Source organism: Spea bombifrons, chromosome 2 (assembly GCF_027358695.1).
Source record: "Spea bombifrons isolate aSpeBom1 chromosome 2, aSpeBom1.2.pri, whole genome shotgun sequence".
NCBI lineage: Eukaryota > Metazoa > Chordata > Amphibia > Anura > Pelobatidae > Spea > Spea bombifrons.
The window spans coordinates 88,314,789-88,341,841 of NC_071088.1; the positions used below are offsets into that span (position 1 = coordinate 88,314,789).

The following is a 27,053-nucleotide window of genomic DNA, read 5'->3' on the forward strand; positions in this document are numbered from 1 at the left end:
TACAAGTACAAAACACATTCTTACAGCAAGGGAATAGATAACAAATGTGTGTTTCTCTCAGACGAACTAATTTGGTTCACAGGCAAACTTGCTGTTGCTGCATTTTAGTCAGCTGGCTATATGACTCTCAAGATGGGAGCAGCAGGGTACTTAAGTTTAAGGCCCACACAGCAAAAAAAAAACACAACAAAACAGCTGTTATGCGTCTATAAGGTATATCCCAGAGCCATGATGTGGCTATCCTCCTGCACACACAAAGGAGCATTAATTATGGCTAATCTAGGGGTTAGAGAAACCGTATCCATTTCCTGATGCTGTTGACCTAATTTACAAGAATACTAGGAACTAATGTTCATATTTGTTATATGTTATATTCTATGGTATTGTCTTTGCCAAGTCGACTTTGTTGGCTTGCATTAAACTCACTGTACAGTGCTATGGAATTTATTATAAAACAATTAATAATAATAATAATAATAATGAAAAAATAATAATTTAAAAAGTGTCTTGTAAGGATAACAACTGCTTTATAGATGGAATCTAGAAACTTTATTTTTCATCTGATGAATTAATTCTCTCTTTCCTGCTTGTCCTCCTTTACCTTACACATTGTCTAAATGAACATAGGTCCCTAATAACTCCTTTTTGCCACACCATCATCTCCCTTCGTACTCCTCATCATTTTAACTACACCAATAAAATATATTTACATAGTTTATAGAACTTTTTCTATACTGTATACACACTACCCCCTTTGGAGCAGGTATTTACTACTTGCAGAGCTTTATTTACCATTAATACTTTCAGTTTTATCTGCCACACAAAAAAACAGGATCTCTTTAACAAGCCATTAAATTGTTTCGGAGACTTCATAAGACACTTGCCCACCAGGAATGTTCCCGGGTCACCCAATGGCCAGTCTGGGCCAGGTTACATGAACACAATACACAGGGATGAAATGGACCAACAAACACCTAGCATCTGTGACACTATAAAAGTGCTTAGTAATTGGGAACATTAGGAAAGTTGTAGGATATCTCCAGTATCTCCACGTAATACGGAATACACGTTCACGTTTGGGCTGGATGCTCATGATGAGTACCGCTGGGCCAGAGGTTGCCTCTCTACTAACATTGCAAGGAATTATGTGAGATACAATTCATATCAGTGACACAATCTGCTTGTTCTGGACTGTTAGAGGGTTTACACAATCTTGAAACTTGTTGCACAAATAAGAACGGATGTTTAAACTTTGTGAGTTATTTTCAAATAAATACCAACTTTGCAAGCTCCACAGTTGACGTGATTATTTCATACACAGAGACAACATTAGCAAGTCTGACTCATATGGAATGATTTTGAAGTTTAGACGATGAAAGAGATAAATAAAGATTGAAAACTAAACAGATAGTTCAACTGAGACTTAGCGACCTCTCTTTATTATAGAAACTATGTTTTACACTTTATTGATGACATTTATTCAAATGTATGTAAGTTGGCAAGTCTGTACATGAAATTACACAACACAGAATATAGGGAGCTGGAGGTCATTAAATGAGCAACAGAGAAAACATTTTGCAATGCAAATTGATTCCGATAGCTGTTATTTTTTCCCTGATTCATTCAATTTATACCGACAGTGGGGTCCTTGCATTGGAAAAATGAAAACATCCTCAGGCTCGTTCGCTCTGTCCTTTAAGTGTACTACATCTCCCACATTCAGTTATACATACTTTGCACGGTAGCAACACTACCAAAGCCTTAACTTGAGTCCATCATAGTCTATATTTTTTCCACACTTTTAAAAGCAAAAGAAGCATAGGGAAATATGTTAACATATTTCTGTTGGGCTGGTTGGGGAGATCACTCAGGAAGCTGCAACATATTTTGGGGTGTTGGCTGCTCCTCCTTAAAGCCCTGTCATGATGTTCTCCAGCTTCATGTAAGGTGGATGGTTCCAACCCTTGCCTCTGGTATCACCCTCTACTGCCTCCAGCCACACCCCCAACAAAAATGTCCCGGTTTGGACTGAAATATTGTGAGCGGTGTGGTGTGTGGATGCATCTTTTTGTGATTTGATATTTATTGGTTTTGAAATATAGTTCAGAGATGCACTCTAAGAAAGGGACATACATGGCCCGTCCGGCTTTAGAGGACCCTTACCCTCACAAGCTCACCCAATAAAAACTGAACCCAATTAGCAATTTTATTATTCAGTGGATCTTTGCACTTTGCATAAGAGTGAATGTGAGAACATTATTGCTTTTAGCTTAAAATTGTCAATTTAAAGTCATATAGTAAGATAGGAAACAGGGAGTTAACCAAGGAGTGACCATTATAACAGTCACACAATGCACTCCATGCACACTGAAAGGGTTAAGTATTTCATCTCTTAAATGGCAATGAATTCCAGCCAAGAAAAGTCAAGAAAACCAGGAACATAAACACAGCTGCGAACAGTTATGGGCCTTATGATGCCAGTGATCTACAATTCTATATTCCAAAAACTCTTGAAAGAATCTGAACTTGTACAATGGAGGGACTGCTAGCAAGACTCACATAGTGTCGTCTGATTACTAATACAGCTTAGAAGGGCAACACAAAACAGTTTCCAGACTAAGAGGTTTCCAGTGCTGACATAGATGGCACTTACTGCCTATACACTTCCCAGCTGGAGACCTGCGTGCTCATCTCTTGGCAGTAAATATGTGTCATCTGCACTTAGATTACACTCCATCAGTAACATTTACATGAAGAGATTATACAATATATCATATCTCCATGAAATCTTATAGCCCTAAAGAATTTACAGAAACATAATAATACAATATAATGGGAAAGTTCCTACAGCTCTGCAGCTGTTACAAATGGCAGCTTCCAGGCTTAGACTTTTATAATCTCTCTATGCCTGGAAAGTATATGTAAAATTAATTGACCAGTACTATTTACGTAGGATACACTTACAGTGGACAGTAATGTGATTGTAGAGGATGTGGGCCAGATTGGGATGGGTCACCCTTCCCATTACAATGATTACATGTGGCAAGCAACAGGTTTTGGAGAGACCCCTTTCTGATTGGGATAAGGAAATCTTGTTGTATTCACTTTTTTTATAAGAAGCCATTTACTAAAAAACATATGCATGTGAATAAACTATAACATAACCTTTGTTTTTAGACTCTTTGAAGGCCAACCTTGTATGGGATACATAGTAGAGAAAGTGGATCTTGTGTGCTTAAATGTAAATTCAAGGACTCCGTAGACAGAAACATTGAGTTTACAGTGAAGAATGGAGGCTTAGTCTAAGGAAGGGACAAGACTGACCAATAGGAAGCTTCTCTGAAGATTAATATAAAAAATATACAAAAATGGACAGGTGGCTGCTTAGTATTGAAGGCAGCATCCCCAGCAGACCTCAAGGACCTACCGACACAGCCACACACTAGGGAACTTGGCTGTCCAGTAAGATGACGCACCCTAATTTGTTGCAGAGGCACTGACAGCCACTTGACCTGTATACGCTGCTCGTTGAAAGTACTAACCAGCCCTGATTTGGGACTTTTTCAAACGTCAATACTGGCTCCTATTAAGCTGGATGTATTAAGAACCGAACCATGACCAGACGTTGCAATCATATCCAGTGGACTTCATTTCTAGAATCCACAGAAAATGTAGAACAAGAGCCCTGGAAACTGGCAACTCTTAGAGATAAGCAAAAATAATATGAAGCTCAAAGCATTAAACGTATTTATCTTCATTCAAACCTTAACTGAGTGGTAATCATGAGCTCATTTGAGATCTCTACAAACTGTGATCAGCAGCGCGTGCTTACAGAGGTAAAAATAAAAACTTTATGTTGAATGGCTTGTTACTCTAAATTTGCATGATTTGCATTCTGCCATTTTTAGATATGGTACAAAAAAACTTACAAATATAGGAGACGAGGATTTTTTTTTCTGTTTCTTATTTTTAAATTTCAATTTTTGATTCCTATTTCAATCAACGTTAAATGCAGCTATCACAGAAATGTGAAGCGCTAATCAACGCACTTCAAGTATAAATGGTGTAGCTGAGATAAACTTTATCACCCCTTCCTTGTGTGTAAGTGTAGTGTGCCTTACTGACAAATGAGTTAAAAAAAAACAAATGCGAGCTATAGCTTCATCACAACTGTGATGAATATTTCTTAAACGATAAAGGAAATCATATTAATTGAAACAATATTGCCTAATATAAAACAACACAGAAAATATTTCCTTGCAATCAGCAGTCTGGGATTTAAGGTTATTTGTACTTAAATCTGAAGTGTGATCTTAAAATGTATACGTATTTTATGTATATAATGTGCAGACACAGTGACAAGCAATTACCCAGAAATATATATATATATATATTTTTTTTTTTGCTACAAGTCCTGTGTTGGACATATTTGAAGTTTTTATATGCATATCAAAGCCATAAAAATGTCTTCCAGACAAAACTTTTCACATAAACATGTCATTTTTTTTTATGTCAGATATATTTTAAACAATGGGATTTCAGTTAATAGCTCAGCCATTTGGACTGTGTCTCTTGTGCTTTAGCAGAGTCATCCCTGCGGGCCAAATGCGGCTTGCCGTACATCGATGTGCAACCCATCTGAAGACCATGCAGAAGTATGTATATATATATATATATATATATATATATATATATATATATATATATATACGTCCTGTGTTAAAATGTAGTGGGCGTTCCTGAGCGCAACGCTACTTGCTGGGTCTCAGTGGCAGAGACCGCAGACAAGCCGGCCCTCCCCTCGGCCCTCCACAGAAAATATGAACAAAAAAACCAAAACATTTTTGTTTTTAATACATATTGCAACCTGATCAATTATTACTGAAATTATCAGTCTCGCCAATCAATGTCAGTGACCTAAACCTGTCACTTACAAGCCACCTTTTTTATGATTATTTTTTAATTTTACAATGTTATTATACACTTTGCATATTAATAATACAGTATATTGTTGTGAAGTTTGGGCAGGTTGGGGCGAAGGAGTGTATGGCTACGCCGACTCCCTACCCAAATCCCTAAAAAGCTAAAAATCCCATAGGACTAGGGGTAATAACATGCAAAATCGCAACAACTCTAAGTTTAGTACATAGTTTTCTTCATCTCTGTGCTGTTGTTATATGTAATATTGTGTTATTATACATTATATGTTTGCCAGTTCTTGTAAGAATGGGACAGTCTTGACCAGGAGTTAAGTCCCACTTGCTCCACTTTTCATGCCTTACACCAGACAGGCTCTCTGCATACAGTTGCTATCCGTGCCTCATTGTCTAAGTAATGTTGATTTTGAGTGATATTTGATGATAACTTGGGATTTCAAGCGTAATTGTCAGTGAATGCAAAATATTTATTAAGGAGCGAAGCACAAGTCTCCTTAAGGATGCCAACTGGTTAACAGCTTGCTAGTTAATGCTGCCTTCAAAAGTAATTTTTCCGACATTCACAGGACATTTGTTTTATTGAACCCAGACTGAAGCCGAAAATCCTGCCGCATCTACTGTAGGCACACCTGACGTGGCTGTTCATGGACAGTCCAGTAATCTATTGCAGACGTGTAATTTAAAAGCTCCTCTCAAATGGCTCTGTGGGCCATATTTACTCTTGCTGCTTGTGGAAGTAAAGTAACTATAAACTCTTTTGGAACTATTCAAAGATTCAACTATTCAAAGTCATTTTATTGTACACTCTCTAAGATTGGATGATGTTGACTTGGATGATCAGAACAGAATGGTTAGGACAGCGTGTACCATTACCTCAGCCCCGAGAGATTGTGCCCTACCATTGCACAGCACTATATTGGCAAACAGGACAGAAGTAATAATGCTTCACATAACACTTTTGGACTTACAGGAAAGAAAGATGGGACGGAAAACCTAAGGGCTACCTAAAAGATGCAGAGGCTTCATCTCTTAAAGGGTTAACGAGCAGTGAAGTCAGTGAAATCAGTATCCAATTATGGCTGAAAACAAACTGTAACAAAAACACAGAATCCATATTTCATAAGCAGTGGCGTTGTTTAAAATTTCTTAACGTGAGCGCTAGCAAGAGTGTAAACACTGAGACAATCTATTTATGTAAGACGCTATTAAAATCACATGCAAATGGATACACTTTTGCGTTGAAAAAATGCGAGGACGAGATTCATTTGAAATGAACTACCATGATGGATCACTTTCGGTGCCCGAGTGAGAAGATTTCTAAACAAAATTCTCACGTCACTCGGGTTCAGTCAGTAAACTTCAAAATTGCAAACAAATGAGTGCGATCATTAAATATTGCATTATTCGTGGCTTACAGGCAATTAGTAGCAATGTCTTATCTTAACTGAATTCAAACATTATTCTCAAGAGCCTTCCTTAGGATGGATACAATCAGTGGATCTCAACGCCATTCCTTAGATATAATTAATTATGTCAAGTTTCAAAACCCAAGACCCTTCTTCAAACAGGATGCATATTGTAATTCCCAAAGCCCTCTAGGATGAAGAAGATTAGATCATAAAACAATGTTTTGATATACTGATGATTAAGCTACTTGACCTGTCTTCACCGTGTATATATATATACACCAATCAGCCATAACATTATAACCACTGACAGGTGAAATTAATAACAATGATAATCTTGTAATCATGGCACCTGTCAGAGGGTGGGATATATTAGGCAGCCAGTGAACATTTCGTTGTCAACACTGATGTGTTAGAAGCAGGAAAAATGGGCAAGCGTAAGCATCAGAGTGACTTTGACAAGGGCAAAATTGTGATGCTAGACAACTGGATCAGAGCATGTCCAAAACAGCAGCTCTTGTGGGGTGTTCCCGGTCTGCAGTGTTCAGTACCTATTAAAAGTGGTCCAAGGAAGGAAAAGCTGTGAACCGGCGACAGGGTTATTGATGTGCATGGGGGACGAAGGCTGGCCCATGTGGTCAAAACCAAAAGACGAGCTACTGTAGCTCAAATTACTGAAAAAGTTAATGCTGGTTCTGATAGAAAGGTATCAGAACACACAGTGTATCACAGTTTGTTGCATATTGGGCATCGTAGCCGCAAACCCACCAGGGAGCCCATGCTGACCCCTGTCCACTGCCAAAATGGGCAAGTGAGCATAAGAACGGAACCATAGATCAATGAAAGAAGGTGGCCAGGTCTGATGAATCCCGTTTTCTTTTACATCACGTGAATGGCCGGGTGCGTGTGCCATTTCAGTAACACATTCGGTAAGTCACTACATATAAACTATACGAATGGGCTATTAAAGGGTTAATATTTAAAGAGTCTCAGAGTCAGCTGATATAGAAAGTTCCCAGGTATGACTATAATCCTTCTGCACTACTAAATACTAATATACACACTTTTTGGTGTGTATGTGTTTTCCTAAGAAATAATTCTTCACCCGAAGCTTGAAACATCAGTTCCCTCTCTTTATCCTGATTCATTTGTTATTTGAAAGAAAGGCTTATGTAACAGTAAAAGTGAAAATGAATGTGTTGGGAGTCGGAGAACCAGACAGAGAATTGCTGTAATATAATGAAGGGAAAGTGGTTTGGGAATCTGAATCAGTAGAAAAAATATCTAGTGAAACAGATAGGGTTCATCTAAATTGCTGGCTAAATGTATAGTTCAAATTAGAGCATGTCATTTACATTTTAGTATTTAGTATTTATTACTTTTTAAACATGAAGCAAATGCCATAGTTGTTATATGAACCTTTTCCTGTTAATGAGTACTGCCTGTTAGTCTGTTATGTAATGTGATCAGTAATTCTCATACTGGAATGGGTGGCCAGACTGGTAATGAAGAATTAATCTGCCCTATATCCAGCAGATTTGTACACGGAAATCCATTTTCTGTCTAAGGTTTATTCTGGGTGATGTCATTATAATGATTTGCAGTTTGGACCTTTTTCTCAGCTGTTAATTATTGATCGCTTATTCAGTTGTGCACCTTTGCAGTCCCAAAAAAACAGGCATTTTCAGACGTGGGGAAAGGCTTATTTGGTAATAAAACACTTAGTTGTAGGTTTCCAAGAAGATTCCATGGGAAACCTATGTGGTAATGCACCCTTTCTTAGCAAAAACACAAAAATTGTGTATTCACAAAGTGTATGTGTAGAGGATGAGAGCTCATTAAATTCATTGTTTTTAAAATATAGTTTGGTTTGAGATTCAATTAGACCAATGAAAACATGTAACAGACCAATGTTTTTGCCAATTACCATGATTAAAAATTATTCACTGGCTTGGGCAATCACAGTAACTTTACTGTCTTAATTGTTTCACTGATGCTCACCATCCCATGTAAGCAATGTTGTTGTATTTGTTTGTAGAAGGCATTTTTTTACTTCCAATGCATTGTCCCCTACAGGAAGGTTTTAAAACCATGCCACTAGCTCTCGGTTCCACTGAATCCCAGTGGAATAGACAGCTAACGACAGGGTTCTCATGTCCCACCATCCAGGTTTTTTGCCCATGGAAACTAACCAGAACTATCCTTGAGCCTTTTCATTAGGCTTCAATTCTCAGGCAGGTAGGCCATGAGTTACAAACAGTAGGAATCTATGTCAATATTTTAATGTATGTGCATCACAAGAAATATTAGTATTCAGTTCATTTCTATGAAATTGGTTATGCATTGCAGCTTACACATCTCTGGCCATGCATTTTCAGGCGTATAACTTTGTATATCCATGGTAGAAAAACTGTGGTATCGTTGAGTAACTTCTGTGATTCGCAGACATCCTGTCCTATAGAATTTGCCTCCATAATCAATGTAGGATAATATTAATCTTTCACAAGTCTAACGTCATGGTGGTTACCTAAATGCTGGCTGGGAGGTAGGAGAGTCAGTTTCATCATATACATTTCTGTCTAGTGGGACTCTATAGCCACAAATAATTTTCTGGCAACTCATCAGAGAAGCATTTGGGATGTAAAACTAATTGCAAGATCTTTTCAATCCAACAGAGTTTCAATAAAGATGTATATCTTTTTCTTGGTAGCTTAGACACAATTCTCTCTTTTGTCCTTCTTTCTCCCTGTGGCAGTCAGTAGATATGAAGGACAACTGTGGGTCTCAATGGATGTTTAGTCCCGCGGTGCTTGTCCCTGTTTGCCCTGTGGTAAAAACCCTGTGACCGCAGCTGGGGAGTGACAGGTTGCTCGTCTATACGGTACATTCATGCTGCTGAAACTGTCTCTTGTCAAATTTTCCCAACACGTCACTGAATGCAAACAGTAAAGATTACGCTAATTGTTAAAAAGTATGCGTGCCAACTCCATTCTATGGGTTATCTGCAGCTGTTTAAGTCATTCTATAAAGTGGGCTGTAACATATCCAATATGCACATTCAGCCAATCAAGAAAAAAACATCTTGGCACATTGAGACATGCACCTGTTAGCTGTTAACACATGAAATGAATTGTGTAATAGTTTCTGCTAAGGAGCAAGCCAAACAATGTCACACAGATCCTGCTTTTATGTAATGAACTCTACAGCCTTATTTAAGTTAACCAGATTCAACGTGGCTACAACAGCTATGAATCCAACTTCGATGACTCTATGCACCCACAGCACTGACACTATTCAAATCAGAAGGCATGTAATCACATTAATGAAACAGTCACAGAGGTCCTCAATCAGACCTAAGTTAAAATATTTGGAAGCAGATGCTCGTACTCTAGCTAAGCTTTGTGTCCAGACATTCCACTGTGCTGAGCTCACAATCAAAATGAATGTTCCACTAAACCATACTTGCGATGCAGACGTTCTAGTGAACAGAAGTAAGAGTGCAGATGTTTCCAGACTGAAAAGTGAGTGTCCTGTTACAGGTTGTGCCGTGCAGCCTGTGAGACCTCTTCTGAGATTCCCTACCAGCTACCAATAAGCCTAGTATCTATGTAAAGGAACAGTGTAAGATTGTGTGTATAAATGTATGCCAGTGAGGGATATGAATTAACATGTATGTGTGAGGGAATGTATGTGCTTATACATGTAATGACCACAAGACCAAGGCTGAAGCTACATTGGAGGCACAGAAAAAATATATTTTTAGTACCACCATTCCTATGAACAAAACTTGTTGAACTGACTTTGTAGCTAATAGAATGTTGACGAAGCCATGGAGGAGGATTGTAACACTCTCCCCTCCTAAATCCTTTCTCATCGTGGGTGATCTGTTCTAAGATTTCACTTATGTTTTCCAGATTTGCAGAAAACATTAATTTTGCCACATTTGCACATTTCCAATTTCCTGAAACTTGGTTTCAACACACTATACTATACACTTAACCATGCTTTCCCTTAGCCAGTACAGACTGTAAATATAGAAAGGGATATGCACAACTAACCTGCAATACACACTTAAAATACTTTAACACAACTAAAATTAAAAGAACAACATTACAGTATAACCCCAATCAGGGCCATACTGGCCTACCGGGATACTGGGAGATTTCCCAGTAGGCCACATCCCCTAGGGCCAGTCGTGAGAATACAAAGGCAATTTTCACACCAGGCTCCTGTGATTTCTAGTTACAATCTGCACCCTTGTGTTAAATTTCATGAATTAATGAAAGTATTGTTGAATATAGTATGAATATGAAATGGACATGCTAAGGGAAAGGTATTAATATCATGGGGAAATAAGAGATGGATATAGAGATAAGTAATGTTGGGGAGCATGAAGATTGAGGGGGATGGTTGTAGTGGGTTGATAATGGTAGGGAATGGCCATGATGGTGGGGAGGAATATGATGATGGATGTGTATACATATGGTGTTTGGGGAATAATGATTGTGGTAGGGTATTGAAATAAATAAGGATGTTGGGGCTATGATGATGGTCTGGGGAAGCTCTATACTAACATACATACATACAGCCACTCTAATACCATAAACATACATACATATACACATAGCCACTAACACTTTACACATACATGAATATACACACATACACAGCCCCTGCAAGACCATGCACTTATACATACACATAGCTACTCTAACACAATGCACTTATACAAATAAGCATACATGAATACACGCACACTATAACATCATACACTTACATACACAATTATACCTTGCACACAAGCCCAAACCATAACTTAAGCCTCACCTATAGTGCTCGTAGACATACATCCACATAAAAACACAACGCACAAAACTAAGATTTTCATGGAACAAGCAGAAGAGCAGTTCTTCACTAAGCATGAACAACTGAACGCGCATACGTAGATTGAGGCTCCCTTTTCCCCACAGCACTGTTCCAGCTTGCTTTTTTCTTCTTTCTGTTACTTGCACAAGTTACATTATCCTGTAGGGGCCACCTGCCATGGGGGACACTACAGGGGCTTCTGGGGCAACAGTTAACTCTTTACTGCACTGTAATCAACATTAATAAGTAACCCTCAAACTTTAGTAGTCTCCTTTCGCCCTGGGTAAAGAGTAACGCTTATTTGTAAAAATGCTGCGTCATCCCTTACATACTTCAGATCTCGTAAGTTCAACTCTAAAGGAATGGAGCCAAGTTAAAGGGACTGAAGATGCTAACATTGCTATTTTAGGCTGCGTATGACTTTGATTGAATAAGAACTGATGGAATTAATGTGTGCGCCACGAACCAAGACGACATCTTTGCGTTTGCAGCTTTTGACAGTTTAATCCTGCTGTTCACACTAGCTCTTTCTAAAACTGAATCACTTGTTTAGTTAGAAAGTATGTTTCTTATTCTGCTGGCTCAATATCAGTTGACTAGGCTTAGATTAACCTCCTTAGGTCTATACCCCTGAAAGGTATCAGTGTCAAGTCTGTCGTCCAAAAATAATGTGCATCGTTGTTTATTTTTTAAATAATTTTGCATACAGCTACAACAAGGGACAAGCTATACAAACCACGGTTAACTTAAAAGATTTTCAAAGCTCAGATGCACCCCTTGGGAGAGTAATATACACTATAAAAAAGACTAACCATTAAAGAAACAATCAACCCAAAGGGAGGTAAATTAAAACAATTTAAACATAATAGAAAATGAAGCCAAGTCTGTGATTTCTGTGGAAAAATGTTTTAATTGCAATAAAATCCTAAGACTAATTAAATACTAGATAGAAGAAAAATACTTGCAATCCGCCACTGAATGTGATCAATATAAAGCCTGCAAAATCCATATCAGTCAAGTCATTCTTTGTGCATTACGCTATCCTAAAGCAACTCTTGGGTATATAATCGTGACTAAAAGCGGTCACTTCTGTTTACAAAGTAACAGATTAATTATGAATGTATAGTGGTGGGGATTAGCAGGCCCAGTGAAGTCAGATAACTGAATATTTAATGAATTGGTTCTGTCTACAACATTTGCTCTATTTCAGAACACTTAAACATATTTAGTCTACAATGCAAATACGTATATTGCTTAAATCCCATTTTGCCCTGTTGTCTTATATTTTACTCCTTTTGCTACAGGAGATTTAGTTGATACAGGCCTATCAAATGAAATGATTACATGCATACTTTAATTAAATGTATAGACCAAGAATAAATGTATTGAACAAGAAATAGGAAGTGTCCATTGGTTGCTTCCATCTCCTTTAAAGATTGTACTGCAAATTATATTCATATATGGTGCCAGATGGTATTCTATGAAAGATTGAGGAATCAAAGATTCTCAAATTCCTTTTGTTTTGATCTATAGATTTGATTGTAGTTCTCCTAGCAAAGGGGTGTCAAATTCCAGGCCTCAAGGGATGCAACCCTTGCCAGCATTTTAGGATATCTCAGCTTGAACCCTGGAGGCTTTTTCAAAATAGTCCTAACTGATTAAATAATTTGTGTTTGAAACGAGGAATTAACTGGAAAACAAAATCTTGAGACCTGAAGTTTGACACTCTTGGCCTAGCACTTCAGAAACTAGCTGGTCTTCTATGACTTTCATTAAGAGATACTTGGTTTAGCACCACAACAATATACAACATTTAAACTATTGGTCATCTACTAGGCTGATTTCATTCTTAACAAGAGAAACCTGCTTTCAATAAAAAGAGAGTTAAGCTCAATGAAAGCATGGAGATAAGCCGTGAGCGTAAAGAAAGCATTATGTATGTTTCTGGTACCTCTATATGGTATGGCCTCTAGAGACAGCCATGTCTGCTGTAACCTATGTTGCAGAAAACAGCAACACAGAAAACGTTTTTTGTGCTAAGCTGGAGCAGCAAGAACAGTCAGAGAAAGTATGTGTGTAAGAAATAATATTGTCACTTAAGGAGAAGTATATGCCCCTGTATTGTTGCATGTATCATAATAATGGTATGGGAATATGCCAACGTGACTCTTCTGTTTCCTGTATGTATCACTTGCAGTCATATAATTTACACCCCAATGTTTTTAGGTAAACCATATAACATGTATTCTAAGCTCTGTGCAGCCCATTTTTTTGTGCTGGTACAACAAAGAACAGTGTGCAAGATCCTTTCTTTGTTATATTTCAGAATAATTCCAGCACTAAACAAGCCATTTCCAATTGTTAGCACATCCCCATGGAATATTTTTTTATGCTTTGCCAAAAGTAACTTCCAGACATATTAAAAATATCATAGGACAATATAACTTGGGAGTATTTGAATAAAGTAACACCCCATTAATCATGATGACTGAGAACACATTTCAAAGGCAACCTCTCCAACACGTGCACATTTCTTAAATCCATTCCTTTTTCTTTGGTTATTATTCAATTAACGCCGAGACTACTCATGTGTGAGCACTGCCTGGTATAGCAGGTGCAATTTGATTTGTAATGATATATTATTCATTATCCTTGTTAATATTGAAGCAATTGACTATATAGTAGCATAGTATTCTATAGGCTCCCATGCTCGACAATGCAGCTGCAATGCCATATAGGGTTCTAGCTTTTAAAATATTTAAACAAAATAATAATAATTTTATTATTAAAACATCTCCTGCGCTAAGAAGTTTGCCAACATAACTCTTACCTGCTTTTCTGCTAAGACGTTCATTTAACACCCTTTCAGAACTGAACAAGTATGTACGGTATTTATTGTTTTAAATGCCAATACCAATCATTTTGTAATTACTTACATAATATTAAAATGAGGTCTCAAAATAGTGTGCTGTTTTCTTTTCTAAAAAAAAGTACTTGTTTGCACAGATTATAACATTTTGAGACAAACACCCCATTTTCCTTATCACACTGACTGTGCTAAACAATAGAATGGCTCAATAACCACCCTGCCTGAGGCTATGAGTAATGAAAGTCTATGGAGGTAACAGACTCAATCAGCATTGCCATAAAGAATCAGTTTAGTATGATGATTGGGGGGGGGTATCCAACATATGACAGCCTACAGGTTTGCAGATAAAGGAAGGTTACTGGAGCAAAGTTAAATAACATTTCCGTGATAATTTCATGATAATTTGCATAACGTATATAGCAATGCATTTTATTCTCAACTATTCATTTTTCCATGGAACTTCCCTTGGGTCAACTGATCCAACTGATCTATATACTATACTATATACTATAATGGGGGGGGGGGCATGGAATAGAAGTGCATTTCAGCCCCAACAAGGGAAAGCTGTGAGTTTAAGAATGGCATAGATGAACCATAGTCATCCACTCAGTTTCTTTGTATTGTTTAGGGGTTAGATTAATGTATGATGCCCATGAATGCGAACTGATGTATAGCGAAGCTTAGATTATAAGGCGAGTAGCGATCACAGAATGCGTCCATAACATGGTTTTGGTTAATAAATTTGGCACACTTTGCAATTAAATTGCGACCTTACTGGAAATGTAAAAATCCACAGCCTTACTAAATAATAACCATCGCTCTACTTGCAACTGATTAGTAGGCTTTGTGACATAATTGCCAAGATAAAATCTCAATAAATCCAGATGATTCACATTAACCCTTTACTGTAATAAATGCCTGCAGCGTTCAGAAGTTATCCTTTTGATGATTAAGGACTTCAACTTGACCTAGATCTTTAAATACATTTTCCAAAGGGGATTTTCAATTCAGACTCAATTTCCTCTTCAGGGAATATTGAGCCAGTCAACAGCATTTTGCCTGGAGAGTTTATATCGCTTGGTATCAAAGAGACAAATATGAAATACGCAGTGACCTCTTCACAGTAACGGGAGTGTTTTCGTAGATTTATGTGACCTTTTCAAAATGCGTGTTCTAACTTGTGCAGCTGTGGATTTGGTCCAGAAAATCTCGTTTTCAAAACTAAAGGATTTGGAAGCTAAACAATTCATTACGACAGGACAATCAGCATATAATAAGCCCGCAACAAATAGGTGACAGAACACTGAAATCTCGATTAACAGCACGGTGTGCACAAATCTGTGCGTTAGAGACAGCAGCTATTAGAAGACGGGAAAAATATGAACTGCTGAAACTGGTGGTCATTCACAAGAGTAGTATAATTTGAAAATATAGCTACAAAGAGGATTTTTTCATGTTAAATACCAGAGTCTATGGATTCTTATCATTGTCCAATACAGAAAGATCACACTAATTTCAGACTTTAAATGCCAATAATCTTTACATAGAAAGGTTGTTTTTTTAAGTATTTTAAAAAAAGCTTACTATGCCATTAATATTTCTTAATCTGCAGAACTAGACTTAACGTTTCCTCACTTCCAGGACATTGAGTTGTCTCCTCCACTCGACCTCCACCTCAATGTATCGCTTCTGTTACAGTATACATACATATTTCCATTTTGCCTCGCCGTCAAAATGTTTTGGAATACATTTGTGCTTTATAAATGAAATCTAATAATTTATAAGAGAGCGGCTACTTACGTAAGATGTTGCTTTCTTCCCAACCACCATGTATGCTCAAAGCAGATGTCTTCAAACCGACTCTCATATGTTTATTGGGGGCATGGTTTGTTAACATATGACTTTCCTCTTTTCCTGATGTGCCTTTCTCGCCTTTGGGAATCCATTGCAATTTAGGAGTCACTGGAGCCAATTATGCTCTATCGCCCTCATAGTGAAAAAAACATTTTTATTGAAAGAAAGCATGCTAAGCAGAGTATTGACTGTCCTGGTAATAACTGTCACCCTGTGTGACATAAATGAGTCTATTGTATATCCTTTTAGTTGTAATATTTTTATTAACTTAAAATTTCCCTCCAAAAACCACAACTATATAAGTTAATTTCTTGACTGAAAACAGTAACTTTGTCTCTTGTTTAAAGCAGACTCGTTCATAAAGACAACATGCTAACAAAGCATGAAAAACTTCCTCTAAGATTTGTTAACATTTTAACACACTATACTGCAGAATCACTAAATATTAGGATCATTTGTATGAAAATCTTCAGTATCAGCTCACTTGTTGCAAAGATCTTTATGCTTTTAATGTTTATGTAAACAATGTTTATTTTTCTGCACCAATTTTTTTTAAAACAAATACAAAGGATTTAAATGTTTTTAAATGAGAAGCTAGTCAGAAAGGGGGAGATGCATGTGCTCCAATGGTGTCAAGTTTTCTTAGGTGTCAACTCTTTAATTCTTATGTTGGACTGTACTGACAATCATTGCATCCATGCATGGGACGTGTAAATAAACTAACACATGTTCACTGTTACTATCTAAGGCAGCGGTTCTCAACCTGTGGGTCGCGACTCCTTTGGGGGTCGAACGACCCTTTCACAGGGGTCGCCTAAGACCATCGGAAAACACATATTTCACAATATATAATTACATCATTTTTTTGGTTGGGGGTCACCACAACATGAGGAACTGTATTAAAGGGTCGCGGCATTGGGAAGGTTGAGAACCACTGTTCTAAGGGATCATTCTTAATCCTGGTGCACTTAATCTACTTTCCAGAGACTATTACCCTTCCTAGTGCTGGGGAAAAAAGTTACAACGAGAACATTTTGCTGCTGGCTATATTCTTAATGAAAATTTAAAAAATTAATGGGCTCTAAATTTATGTGCATTCCAATTTTAATCGAATATTGAATAACTAGAGGGCAAATGCACTGATTAACACGTGCAGCGATCCCATGTTGATCGTATGTGTAGTAATGATATCCTTAAAAGAAAATAAAGAATAAGCCTGCATTAAATAAAACAATCTCTGTATAATGAGATCTATTTATTTACAATAAAAACAGCACTTTTATATATTTTTATTATATTATGGCACTATATTAAGTAAATTAATAATAATAATAATAACTCCCATAAACATAATATGCACTTTCCTAACCATTGCTAGAAGCAAACAGATGCCACCCATTTTTTGGTTTTGAGACAACAATGTCCTGGTTATTGAAATACAATATTGTAATCAGCTAACCATCCAATTCGGTCTTTAAAGGGTGAAACATTGGGATTCAGAAACATTCAATAAAAGGATTAACGGCTTGTGAATCAGTCTACTACCCTGGATTTCTTGCAATGCACAGGCCCAGCCATGGCCTACACATATTATGTGAATACTGTGCCTGCTCACTACAATCTATGAATTAAGTGTAAAGGCGCAAGAATGGGGAGTTTAACTTGGTACCTTGCTTAGTATGCTAAGGCTTTGATTATAACATCAAATAAGTTAGATTCTGCACATGCAGTACAAAATGAATGTGATTCGACATGGTTATCAGTGACCTACAAGCTTTCCTTTCCTGCTCCATGTGTTTCAGTGTTCATCTGTGGCCAGAGATCAAGCCATTGTTTTAACGCACCTAGGCCAGCAATGTCTGATGATGGTCCTAGATATCAGTAGAAGCCCTTAACGGCTACGTGTAACATATGGTGCTACCACCTATGCTTGTCTCTACCATCTCTACTTAGAACTGTGTCATCTACTTAATCCTGCCACTTATCTTGCATTCCTTCCTGGTCTCTGTTGATTTCCCTATAATTTACTATGCATTCCATTTGTAAAATAAATGATTCAGTGCTATATACTGTGAGAAGTGTTGCTATTATCAAGATCATAATGGTTTTGTTAGATAAATTGAATGATCATTTTCAGTTCATAATTGTTATAATTAATATGAAAAGCTAACAAGGGTTATTTATGGGTGTGAAGTCAATTCACATATTTTATGGTTGCTTTGAAAATTTCCTACATTTTCATTGGCATATAATGAAAATTATGTACATTGTCCCTAAGACAGCAGCTCACTTACACTGAACAAAATGTGTATCATATTTATTTAAATATTGCATCAGACACACCACTTTTAAGAGATTAATTCGTTTTGTATTTTTATGTTCATAGATGCCTCATTTTTTTCTTTGGTTTATTAATGTCACAAGTAATAGTTTACAATAGATATTAGTACACATCAAATCAAGTGTTGGGAGTATGAGTGTGGTTTTAAGTTAGATTTACTTGATGGAGGCATGCAAATTATCCAGTTTTTCCAATCAGAAATTATGGCTTCGATGATCAACATTAAAGTCAATGAGGTTCTCTAGAAAGGATATAGATATATATATATATATATATATATATATATATATATATATAGTATCCATATAATCTCCAGGATATCTTTTACTTCTTATCCTGACAGTATATCACCATTTTTGATGTACAGTATGAAGTACATAAAATAATCATAAGGTTTTGTCAAAAATGTACAAGAGCATAGGGAGAATACACGATAGAAGTGAGCATAGGGAGTAGGCAGACGGGGCAAAAAACAGTGAACATGGTGGCCTGCCTTAATTGGAGGAGTAGATGTAGGAACTAAAAGCTTGTTACTTAAAATCATACAATATACAAAGGAATCCATGTGAGCAATTATGCAGAGTCCATGTTTACAGATATGAACTTTTGTATAATCAAAGAATGGCATTTACAATGGCAGAAATACAAATGTCTATGGGCACAAATGTAAAGGCAACTACTTGTGTTTCAAACGATCACATTTCTGTGAATATCTATTCCTCTGTTTCTAATATGCCTTAGGTTCATGTGATTGTACAGAAAACTTGACATGTTTCAACATTGTCACATCTGCCACAGTTTATGCCCTGCAGAATATGCTCCCGGGCCTTATAGGAAGCAAGGCACTGGAACTTGTGCAGAGTCTTTCATGGAAAAGAAACAGCTGACACTGCGAAACAGAGCGAATATCTCCCCATGGGAACTCTCTCGGAGCTAAAGTATATGTCAGCACCGTCCCCCTCCCCGTTTGTTAGAGAACACCTGTCAGAAATCGGAAAGTTTCAAATCTCGAGTGTTACTGACCCACACAATACAAGTGTTATTGTATGTAGATGTAAGTAATATGATATATGCATTTTTATATATATATATATATATATTATATATAGATATATATATAGATATATATATAGATATATATAGATATAGATATATATATATAGATATATATAGATACAGATAGATATATATATAGATATAGATATAGATATATATAGTATGCGTGTATATCCATGTACACAATATTACGGGTATATCAATAAGACAGAATGTTGACTGTTCCTCAGAAACAACATCAAAGTGACTGTACAATTCCATCTAATTATATATTTATCTATGAATCTACATATATATTTATACACATTTAGGGAAACACTTCAATTCTAGAAAATATTACATTTCTTTCATTTACTTGTTTAATTCTTAAAAAAAGATACCAAATGCTGGAAACAAAAAACTATTAACCCAATGCAAATGCAGGACTGTTGTCAGCTATGCTAGCATTCATTCTTAACTAACCTTATATAAGGTTAAAGAACAGCATCGAGTAACATAGCACTAACCAGCATATACAACTAAATCACTGCTAACCGTAGGACATCATTGAAACAATTATGGTAAAACCTAAGAGCTTGGATTTTTTGAAAGACACTGAACGGCTGAAACAAACATTAGTGGAAAGTATTGTGATAGTGGAAAGTATTGTGGTTCGTTGAACATATTTTGTAAAAGAAAGCAAAAACACATAACCCAACCAATGAATATGTTTCACTGGCCAACTTGCTGTTAAGTATTATCCTTAGACCGTGGTTTGCTCTTTTGACCCTGGAAGTTCCAAAAGCAAGTTGTAACACATACACAAGGGGTACAGTGATAGAGGTGGATACTGTTATGAATCTGCTATATGAACTACAACAAGACTGTAGTTTCTCAGCCACAGTCTGACATCAGCATCACTGTTTTCAGTTAGAATGAATAGAAGGGGATAGAGAGAGGAGAGAAAATTGATTGATAGGGAATTGCTGCAGGATGGAGAAGATAACAATTGGAGGGAATAAAAAAAAACATGACGAAGTACAAATAAAGAAACAAATTCAAAAAGAGTTTGTTTCTGTAGACTGGTACTCGTGTGCTTGCATAGGACTTTAGTTACAGAAAAGCCTCTTTAGGCTACCTGCTGTGTCTCCCCCCGTGAAAGCAATGTTAATACCTCTCTGTGGAACTTACCTTTGGAGAATTCATACAAATCATCATATTACTTTTAATATGACATTTTACATCTCCTAGGAAGAGTGCATTAAGAATGTGAATACCAAATCACATGGAATTGGGCCACATGAAGTCCTCACGTTGTTCTTGGATATCTGAGGATCTTGAGATGTGTAATTCAACAAGCTGAAAGGCCAAAGGTTGCACAGACCAACTGCACTTTAAATAACCACCTGACAATCTGTGTTTGTACAACCAAATCCCGTGAACATCAATATTTAGTCATCACTTACACAGACAGATTCATGAAGCATTATATACATGGATGTACAGGAAATTCCTCACAGCTATTATTTAAAAGGTACTGAAGTACCCCCAGACTCCATCGTATCTTACTCTGACTCAGGAAACCCAATGATAGAAACCAAATAATGTATTTATTAAAAGGTAAACTAATTGAGGAATAGAAACAGGATGTTATAATCTGGATCCTCATCACAAAATTAATCCATGTATAGAATAGTATATTTTAAAATTGCAAGACTATAATCCCTATTGTCCTTTTGTACCAGTATATTTTATGTTTCTGTTATTGATAATTCTAAGGCTATTGTATTCTCCGTTATTATTATTATAGTGCTATGGAATCTGCTGAATAAATAATGTATTCATTAAAACAATGCAATGTAATAATAATAATAATAAACAGCAATTATAATGACGTAAACGAGAATTATTCTCCAAACTGGATATTGCTTCTAAAACAAAATCCCATAGTAATCTGCCCCAAACAAGAAATTATTTTAAAACAAAATGGCATCCCCTCATTTGGTTCATAGTGGGATTACTAGCTAGTCAGTGATATCCCCAGAGGGATTAGTGTTTACAATATCATTAAAAATGTAAGCAGAGACTGAGTTTGTAGAATAAAGGCAAACAGATTTATTTTACTACGGGCAACAGCTCTGATGAGTCAAGGGGGGAAAAAAAACGTAACCATCGAGACCACACCAAGTACTGTAATGGAGAAATAGAGAGTATGCTCCCTTGGGCATAGGTCAATTGGAAACTCTTCCTGAATTATCATTTTAAAAAGAAGGTGTTTGACAGAAATAATTTAAGTTCACTTAAACTAATGGACAGCACATGAATTCAATTTATCTATCATGCATTTATATAAGGAGTTCCAAAAACCTTATTGGAACATTTACAAAAAAAGACATTTAAAAGAAAAATATTCTCCAGACAATATTACCATATACAGTGGCCTAACATGTTTTGTACTGTATCAAAGCACAATGTAATACATAATGACATCCCCAAATGAGCCAGCAATGGACAACTGAAGGATCTCTATGGAAACCCATACAACACTTACTGTATCTATATATTACACAACATACCCCAAAACACATATATCCCCTTATTCTTATTCAAGCAAAACAAGCATACACATGCAGCACTTTAAATCATGCTTGGAAAAGGTACAACTTTTTTAATAGTAATGTCCTCCATATGTCATTGTCCTTGCTTAGACAAGGTAGACCATTCTAAAACTGGTCAAAGGATGTTGGAAACTGTAGATCAATAACTAGACCTATGCTACTTTCCCAAACCTTAACTCAAATATACAGTCATTTCAATAAATCCTCTTCAGTTATGGTGCATTGTATGCTTAACTATAACATGTATGTTCTCTACTTTCCATGTAGCGCCGCACATCTCATTAGACTCAGCAAGTGGGGAGCATATGTAGGAATCATATGTAGAAATCTATTTTTTCTAAATATGGATTGTATGACTTTATACTTTAAAAGCCTGTCTGACAGTGAAACAGTTAAAGTTTTTCATCCGAACAGCAATAGTTCCCATTGCACAGACTCTATGGTGCTTCAAAGCTAAAAATAAGACCAGTTGTTACTATAGTGCTAGGCTAGTGTAGGGAAATTAAGTGCTAGACAAAACTTGTCATCACCTTAATACAAAAAAACCGGAAACAAAACTGATTTAAACATTTAAAGGGTTGGAGAAGTGTTTTGATTGAACAAACCAATAACATTTAAATGCCCTGCTATCATTATTTGGTACAGTTATTAACCTGCATACAGGAAATGGTTAACACAAGATATTTAATCCATTAATATGGAAGAAGTTCCTATTTTGGCTGGGCTCAAAGTCACTCATAATAAGCAAACGGTATACACTACAAAAGGGGAAATACAAACAAACAGCTATATATCGATACAATGAACCTGCGGGAGGTAGTCTAGATAGGTTCTTTCATTTTCATGCAAAATGTATCTTTTTAAAAATGCATTCAGTGAACAATGCAAAAGCCATGAAGCTGCTGAGCCAGGTATTCAATGTTTGACAGGGATAATTTAATATTGTTTTATACCCACACCCATCTCTACCCTGTGATCAGTGAGAAGAAGAATAGCCCACAGCCACCCTCCTTACATCAGAAACAAAGCACATTGACAGGAGATGCATTCATGTAGCACCGGCTGAGTGCACTAGAACAAAAATTATGAATGAAAGAAAGGAAAATGCAGTTGTACATTTTGACATGTTACATGGACTGGTGTGTTATTACAGGAGCCATTGTGTCAGCTTTAGTATTCCTCTAATTGCACACCCCATGCATGTTGACAACAGGATGCTGCAACCTTATTTTAATGTGGTAAGAAATACAGGATAAAGGTTACTATTCTCCCAATAAGTACTTAAAGACACGTGTGCTACAAGAATAGATTCAGACAAAGCCTTTGTGTGTAGCTTGTGTTTTGAGACAAAAACCTTTGGTTGGGATGTCTAGGGTTTGATGATGACTAGACACCAAACACCTGGGTTTAGGAAGATGCCCGGAATAAGTTGTCAGCAAGATGACCTTTAATGTAATACATATTTCAGGCTGTATGAAGACCTGATGATGCAGATACCAAAGGTGGGTGTCGGTTGCTATGAATTTAACACTTTGAGCAAGAACTACACTTCAGCTTTGCCCTGGGGAATATATTAATTATATGACCCCAGGTTGTGTAGAAAAGATCCTCCTTCTTCAGTTAGAGTGGGTCATCTAAAAGGTTTTAAAGCATAGAAGAGCTCTAATTGAGGCACAAATCATGTTCTACAAATCAACTACTCAAAGTCATCTATTGAGCTGACCTTGCCTTCCACCTCACTTGTTAGGTATTGGGATTCAGGGTTAAGAATGTGTCCCTTTTTCATACTTACTGCCCATGTTCAGTAATGCATGGGAGGTCTCTCAGAATGTGAACGGAACCTGCACCAGAGGGATCACACATTTAACAAAGCAAAACCAGGTTAAAAATCAAGCTAGTGGAGCCCACAGCAGTGGCATTCCTACTAAAGGCAGGTGTCCTGATACACTGTGTATCCAGACAGGGTGACAAAAGGTGTTCCTCCCACTCACGTGCATTCCACTAGTGGTGACAGACACTCTAGATCTATGTACCTGGACAGCCGTGGAATATGTGCAAATGCATCCCTGATTGAAAGTGTCACACCGTAACCCCAACGCACAGCTGTGCGGACTTTGCCTACCTTTGCCACTAGACCATTCTGGCTGGCAGCGGCCAGGTCCCTCAGACTGGAGGCGCAGGAAGCATTGGCCGGGGTCGCAGAACCCCCAGAGGCTGAGCACCCCGGGCTAGCACAATTACTGCTATGGTTGTTGCTGTTATTACTACTGCTGCTGTGGTGGCCACTGGCTGTGGGGCTCCCTGTAGGGCTACCCCTGGGTCTCTGCCTGATGCCATCCAGTAATCTGACTAGCAGGATGTTAGCGGGCAAGTCATCCACCCCGCACTCCACCAGGATGCGGCACTCCGGGCAGCGCAGCTCGTTCCTGGAGCTCACGATGCTCTGCAGACATCTCCGGCAGAAGGTGTGCTGACACGGGAGCACCCGGGCAGTGGTATCCAACCTTTCCAGGCACACCGAGCACTCCAGCAAATCCAGCAAGGACGATTCGTCCATCTCTCCTTCACCACCTCCACCACCGCTTCCCCCTTCCCTCCTTCCTCTTCTATCCCTTCGGCTCTCCTCCTCCTCCCCCTTGGATGGTTTCTGTGGTCCTTTGGAAGTGCACAGCCAGGATGCCCCGAGGAGCATCTAGGACTACCGGCTGGGTAAGACACCCAAACAGGGTATCTACAATGGGCCGTGGAAGAGGGGGCAACCCATCCGAAATCTACTGCAAGTAGGTCCGCTGTCGTAGTGCCAGCTTTAGTGCTTCACATGGACATGCGAAGTTCCCTTTCCATTTGAACCAGACAAAACAATGTTCCCCTCTAGTAGTCGTATGGCCAGCGTGCGCCCTCCTCCTCTCTTGGAGCAAATAGGCTAAAACACCGTGCAAGACAAATGCCACATTGCAGAGTGTCTGCCCCAGTCCCTTAACGACTAATTAACAAGGGAGCCGTCAAAACGTTGTCCAGAAACCCTGCATGGGAATGCAGCCTCCTACAGGAGATCAGAGAATAACGTGGTCTGCCCCAGATCCTTAAAGAAATGATAGATTCCAAGGAGTTACCCGTGGGTGCCGATCGCTTCTTGTGACCTGTCCCTCACCCCCTCCGCTGCTGTAGCAGTGTGCAGCTTGCTTGGCTGCTCCATAGCGAGCACTGTAACCCGATCAGCCTCTGAGGCTTGCGGAGGGAGGAGCTGCCCGTCTCTCCTCTCTGTCTCGGTGTGTGTGTGTGTGTGCGTGTGTGTATGTGTGTGGATGTGCGTGTATGTGTGGATGTGTGTGTGCCCAGCACAAATGGCAGGCTGCGGGAACAAGCTGCTCAGAACTGGGCAAGAGCTATTGCGAAACACTAATCCAGACTGCCAGATGTTCCTTCTCTAGACCCTGGGGAGAATTAGTTTATGCGTTCAATAGGAAGAGGGATGTGAGCTAAGAGATTTATAGTGGGAGACATTAACACCATACATTCTCCTTTTCATATAGATTGCAGAAGGGGTTCAAAGGGTGTGAACTGTTGTAAACACAACAGACTTATCTGTTTCTTATGACTAATGCTTCTTTTCTCATTTTTCCATAAACTTATGGTTAGCATGATATTCTGGGGGTGGGGGCAGTTATTTATTTCCCATGCTTCAACATAGAATGCTCTGTGAGCAAATTTGGTCTAAACATTGCTAAACTTTTGGTTAATCTATTTTTTTTTTTACAGAGATCTTGTTGTTGGCGCTGGCCCGTACGTACATGCACCAAATTTTATGTATGTTAGCCTATTTTATTTGTAAAATATCTTATATCTTATTTTAAGATGGTTTGCTCAGGGCCTTCTGTAAGCCTAAATTGTTATATAATGCACTACTTGTTATGCAGAGCGCTATGGAATCTGTTGGCTCTATATAAATACAGGCAAATGATGTATATCAATAAATACTATGTCGCTACACCTACAATACTCACAAACACATAATTATATACATGCCTAGGTACTGCAACTGTTCCCACAGAAACAAGAGGTGCTGTATAATATTTAAAGTCCCCTTGTCAATGGTTTGCATCTATGGCATATTGTTGTGGCTCACTTAATGAGAATGAAAAAAGTAATCCTTCCCAGTGGCTTCCCGAACACAGCTGTCACTGTATGCTCTTATTTGGTTTCTGTTGTGTCTGTATCACATATAACTGTTGGTATTAGTCTTTCATCCTTCTCATATTTCATTCCTTTTCAAGTTCTTTTAGCACAGGTCATGGTTCAGAGCACAGATATATCCTAGTAGCTAGACAGAGATCTGCAGAAGTTCACAGAACTTTCTCTATGTACATGTCAGCTGTACTTTGATGCCCCCTAGAGGTGTAAAAATAGTCTGCAATCCTTCACATACAGTATAACAACATAAACATGTAAATTACATACCAAAACAAATAATGAATAGAAGGCAGGCTTCATCCTATTTCGATATATTTTGCTAGAAAAAGAGTCAGGATCGGACAAAATTCAGATGTCAGGGATGCTAAATGTGTCAAAATTTCTGCCATATTTTTTAAGTACCGGTATTTTATGTACAGATTCACTTTTTCTTCTGACTCCTAAGCAAATCAGGTAAGCTGCATTATATGTTTAGCTCCTGTATGCTACAAAAAATGTGTTTACTGTAAATGGGACATAATATCCAGATTTATTTAGTTTTCCAATTACCAGAGTTTCATTAAGAAACATGGCTTATTAACCATACAAGCAATGTAGTGGCGACTCTAGGAACAATATATAAGAGGGGCACATAAGATACCACAGTTATAACTGGTGGGGGCCACTACACCATGCCACTGAAAAATCGAAATAAATATATATAAATAAGATGCCAAAAATACCAGATTATTCCAGTATCCAATGATACCTTTTTTTGGATTAACATAATATTTAAAAGACAAGATTTCCAAGACAAGATTTCCTGAGGTATTGCTTCAGACCTGAGAAAGAGAGGAAAACTATTGAAAGCTTTTCTTTATAGTTTACAAATAAATGCAGAGACAGAGCAGCAGGCTCTCGCATTGCCTAATTGTTGTGAGCAGAGCCATAGCTAGC

At 37.7% G+C, this 27,053-nt stretch overlaps 1 protein-coding gene across 1 annotated transcript in view; it reads right to left on the reverse strand.

Annotated features, from left to right (window-relative positions):
• Nucleotides 1–25,074, reverse strand: part of SH3RF3 (SH3 domain containing ring finger 3) — a 152,800-nt gene extending 127,726 nt beyond the window's left edge. Inside the window, exon 1 of the mRNA XM_053455074.1 lies at nucleotides 24,049–25,074. Within this exon, the coding sequence (XP_053311049.1) occupies nucleotides 24,049–24,618 (570 nt within the window). The 5' untranslated portion in view covers nucleotides 24,619–25,074. The remainder of the gene's footprint in view (nucleotides 1–24,048) is intronic.
• Between the last annotated feature and the right edge of the window lie 1,979 nt (nucleotides 25,075–27,053).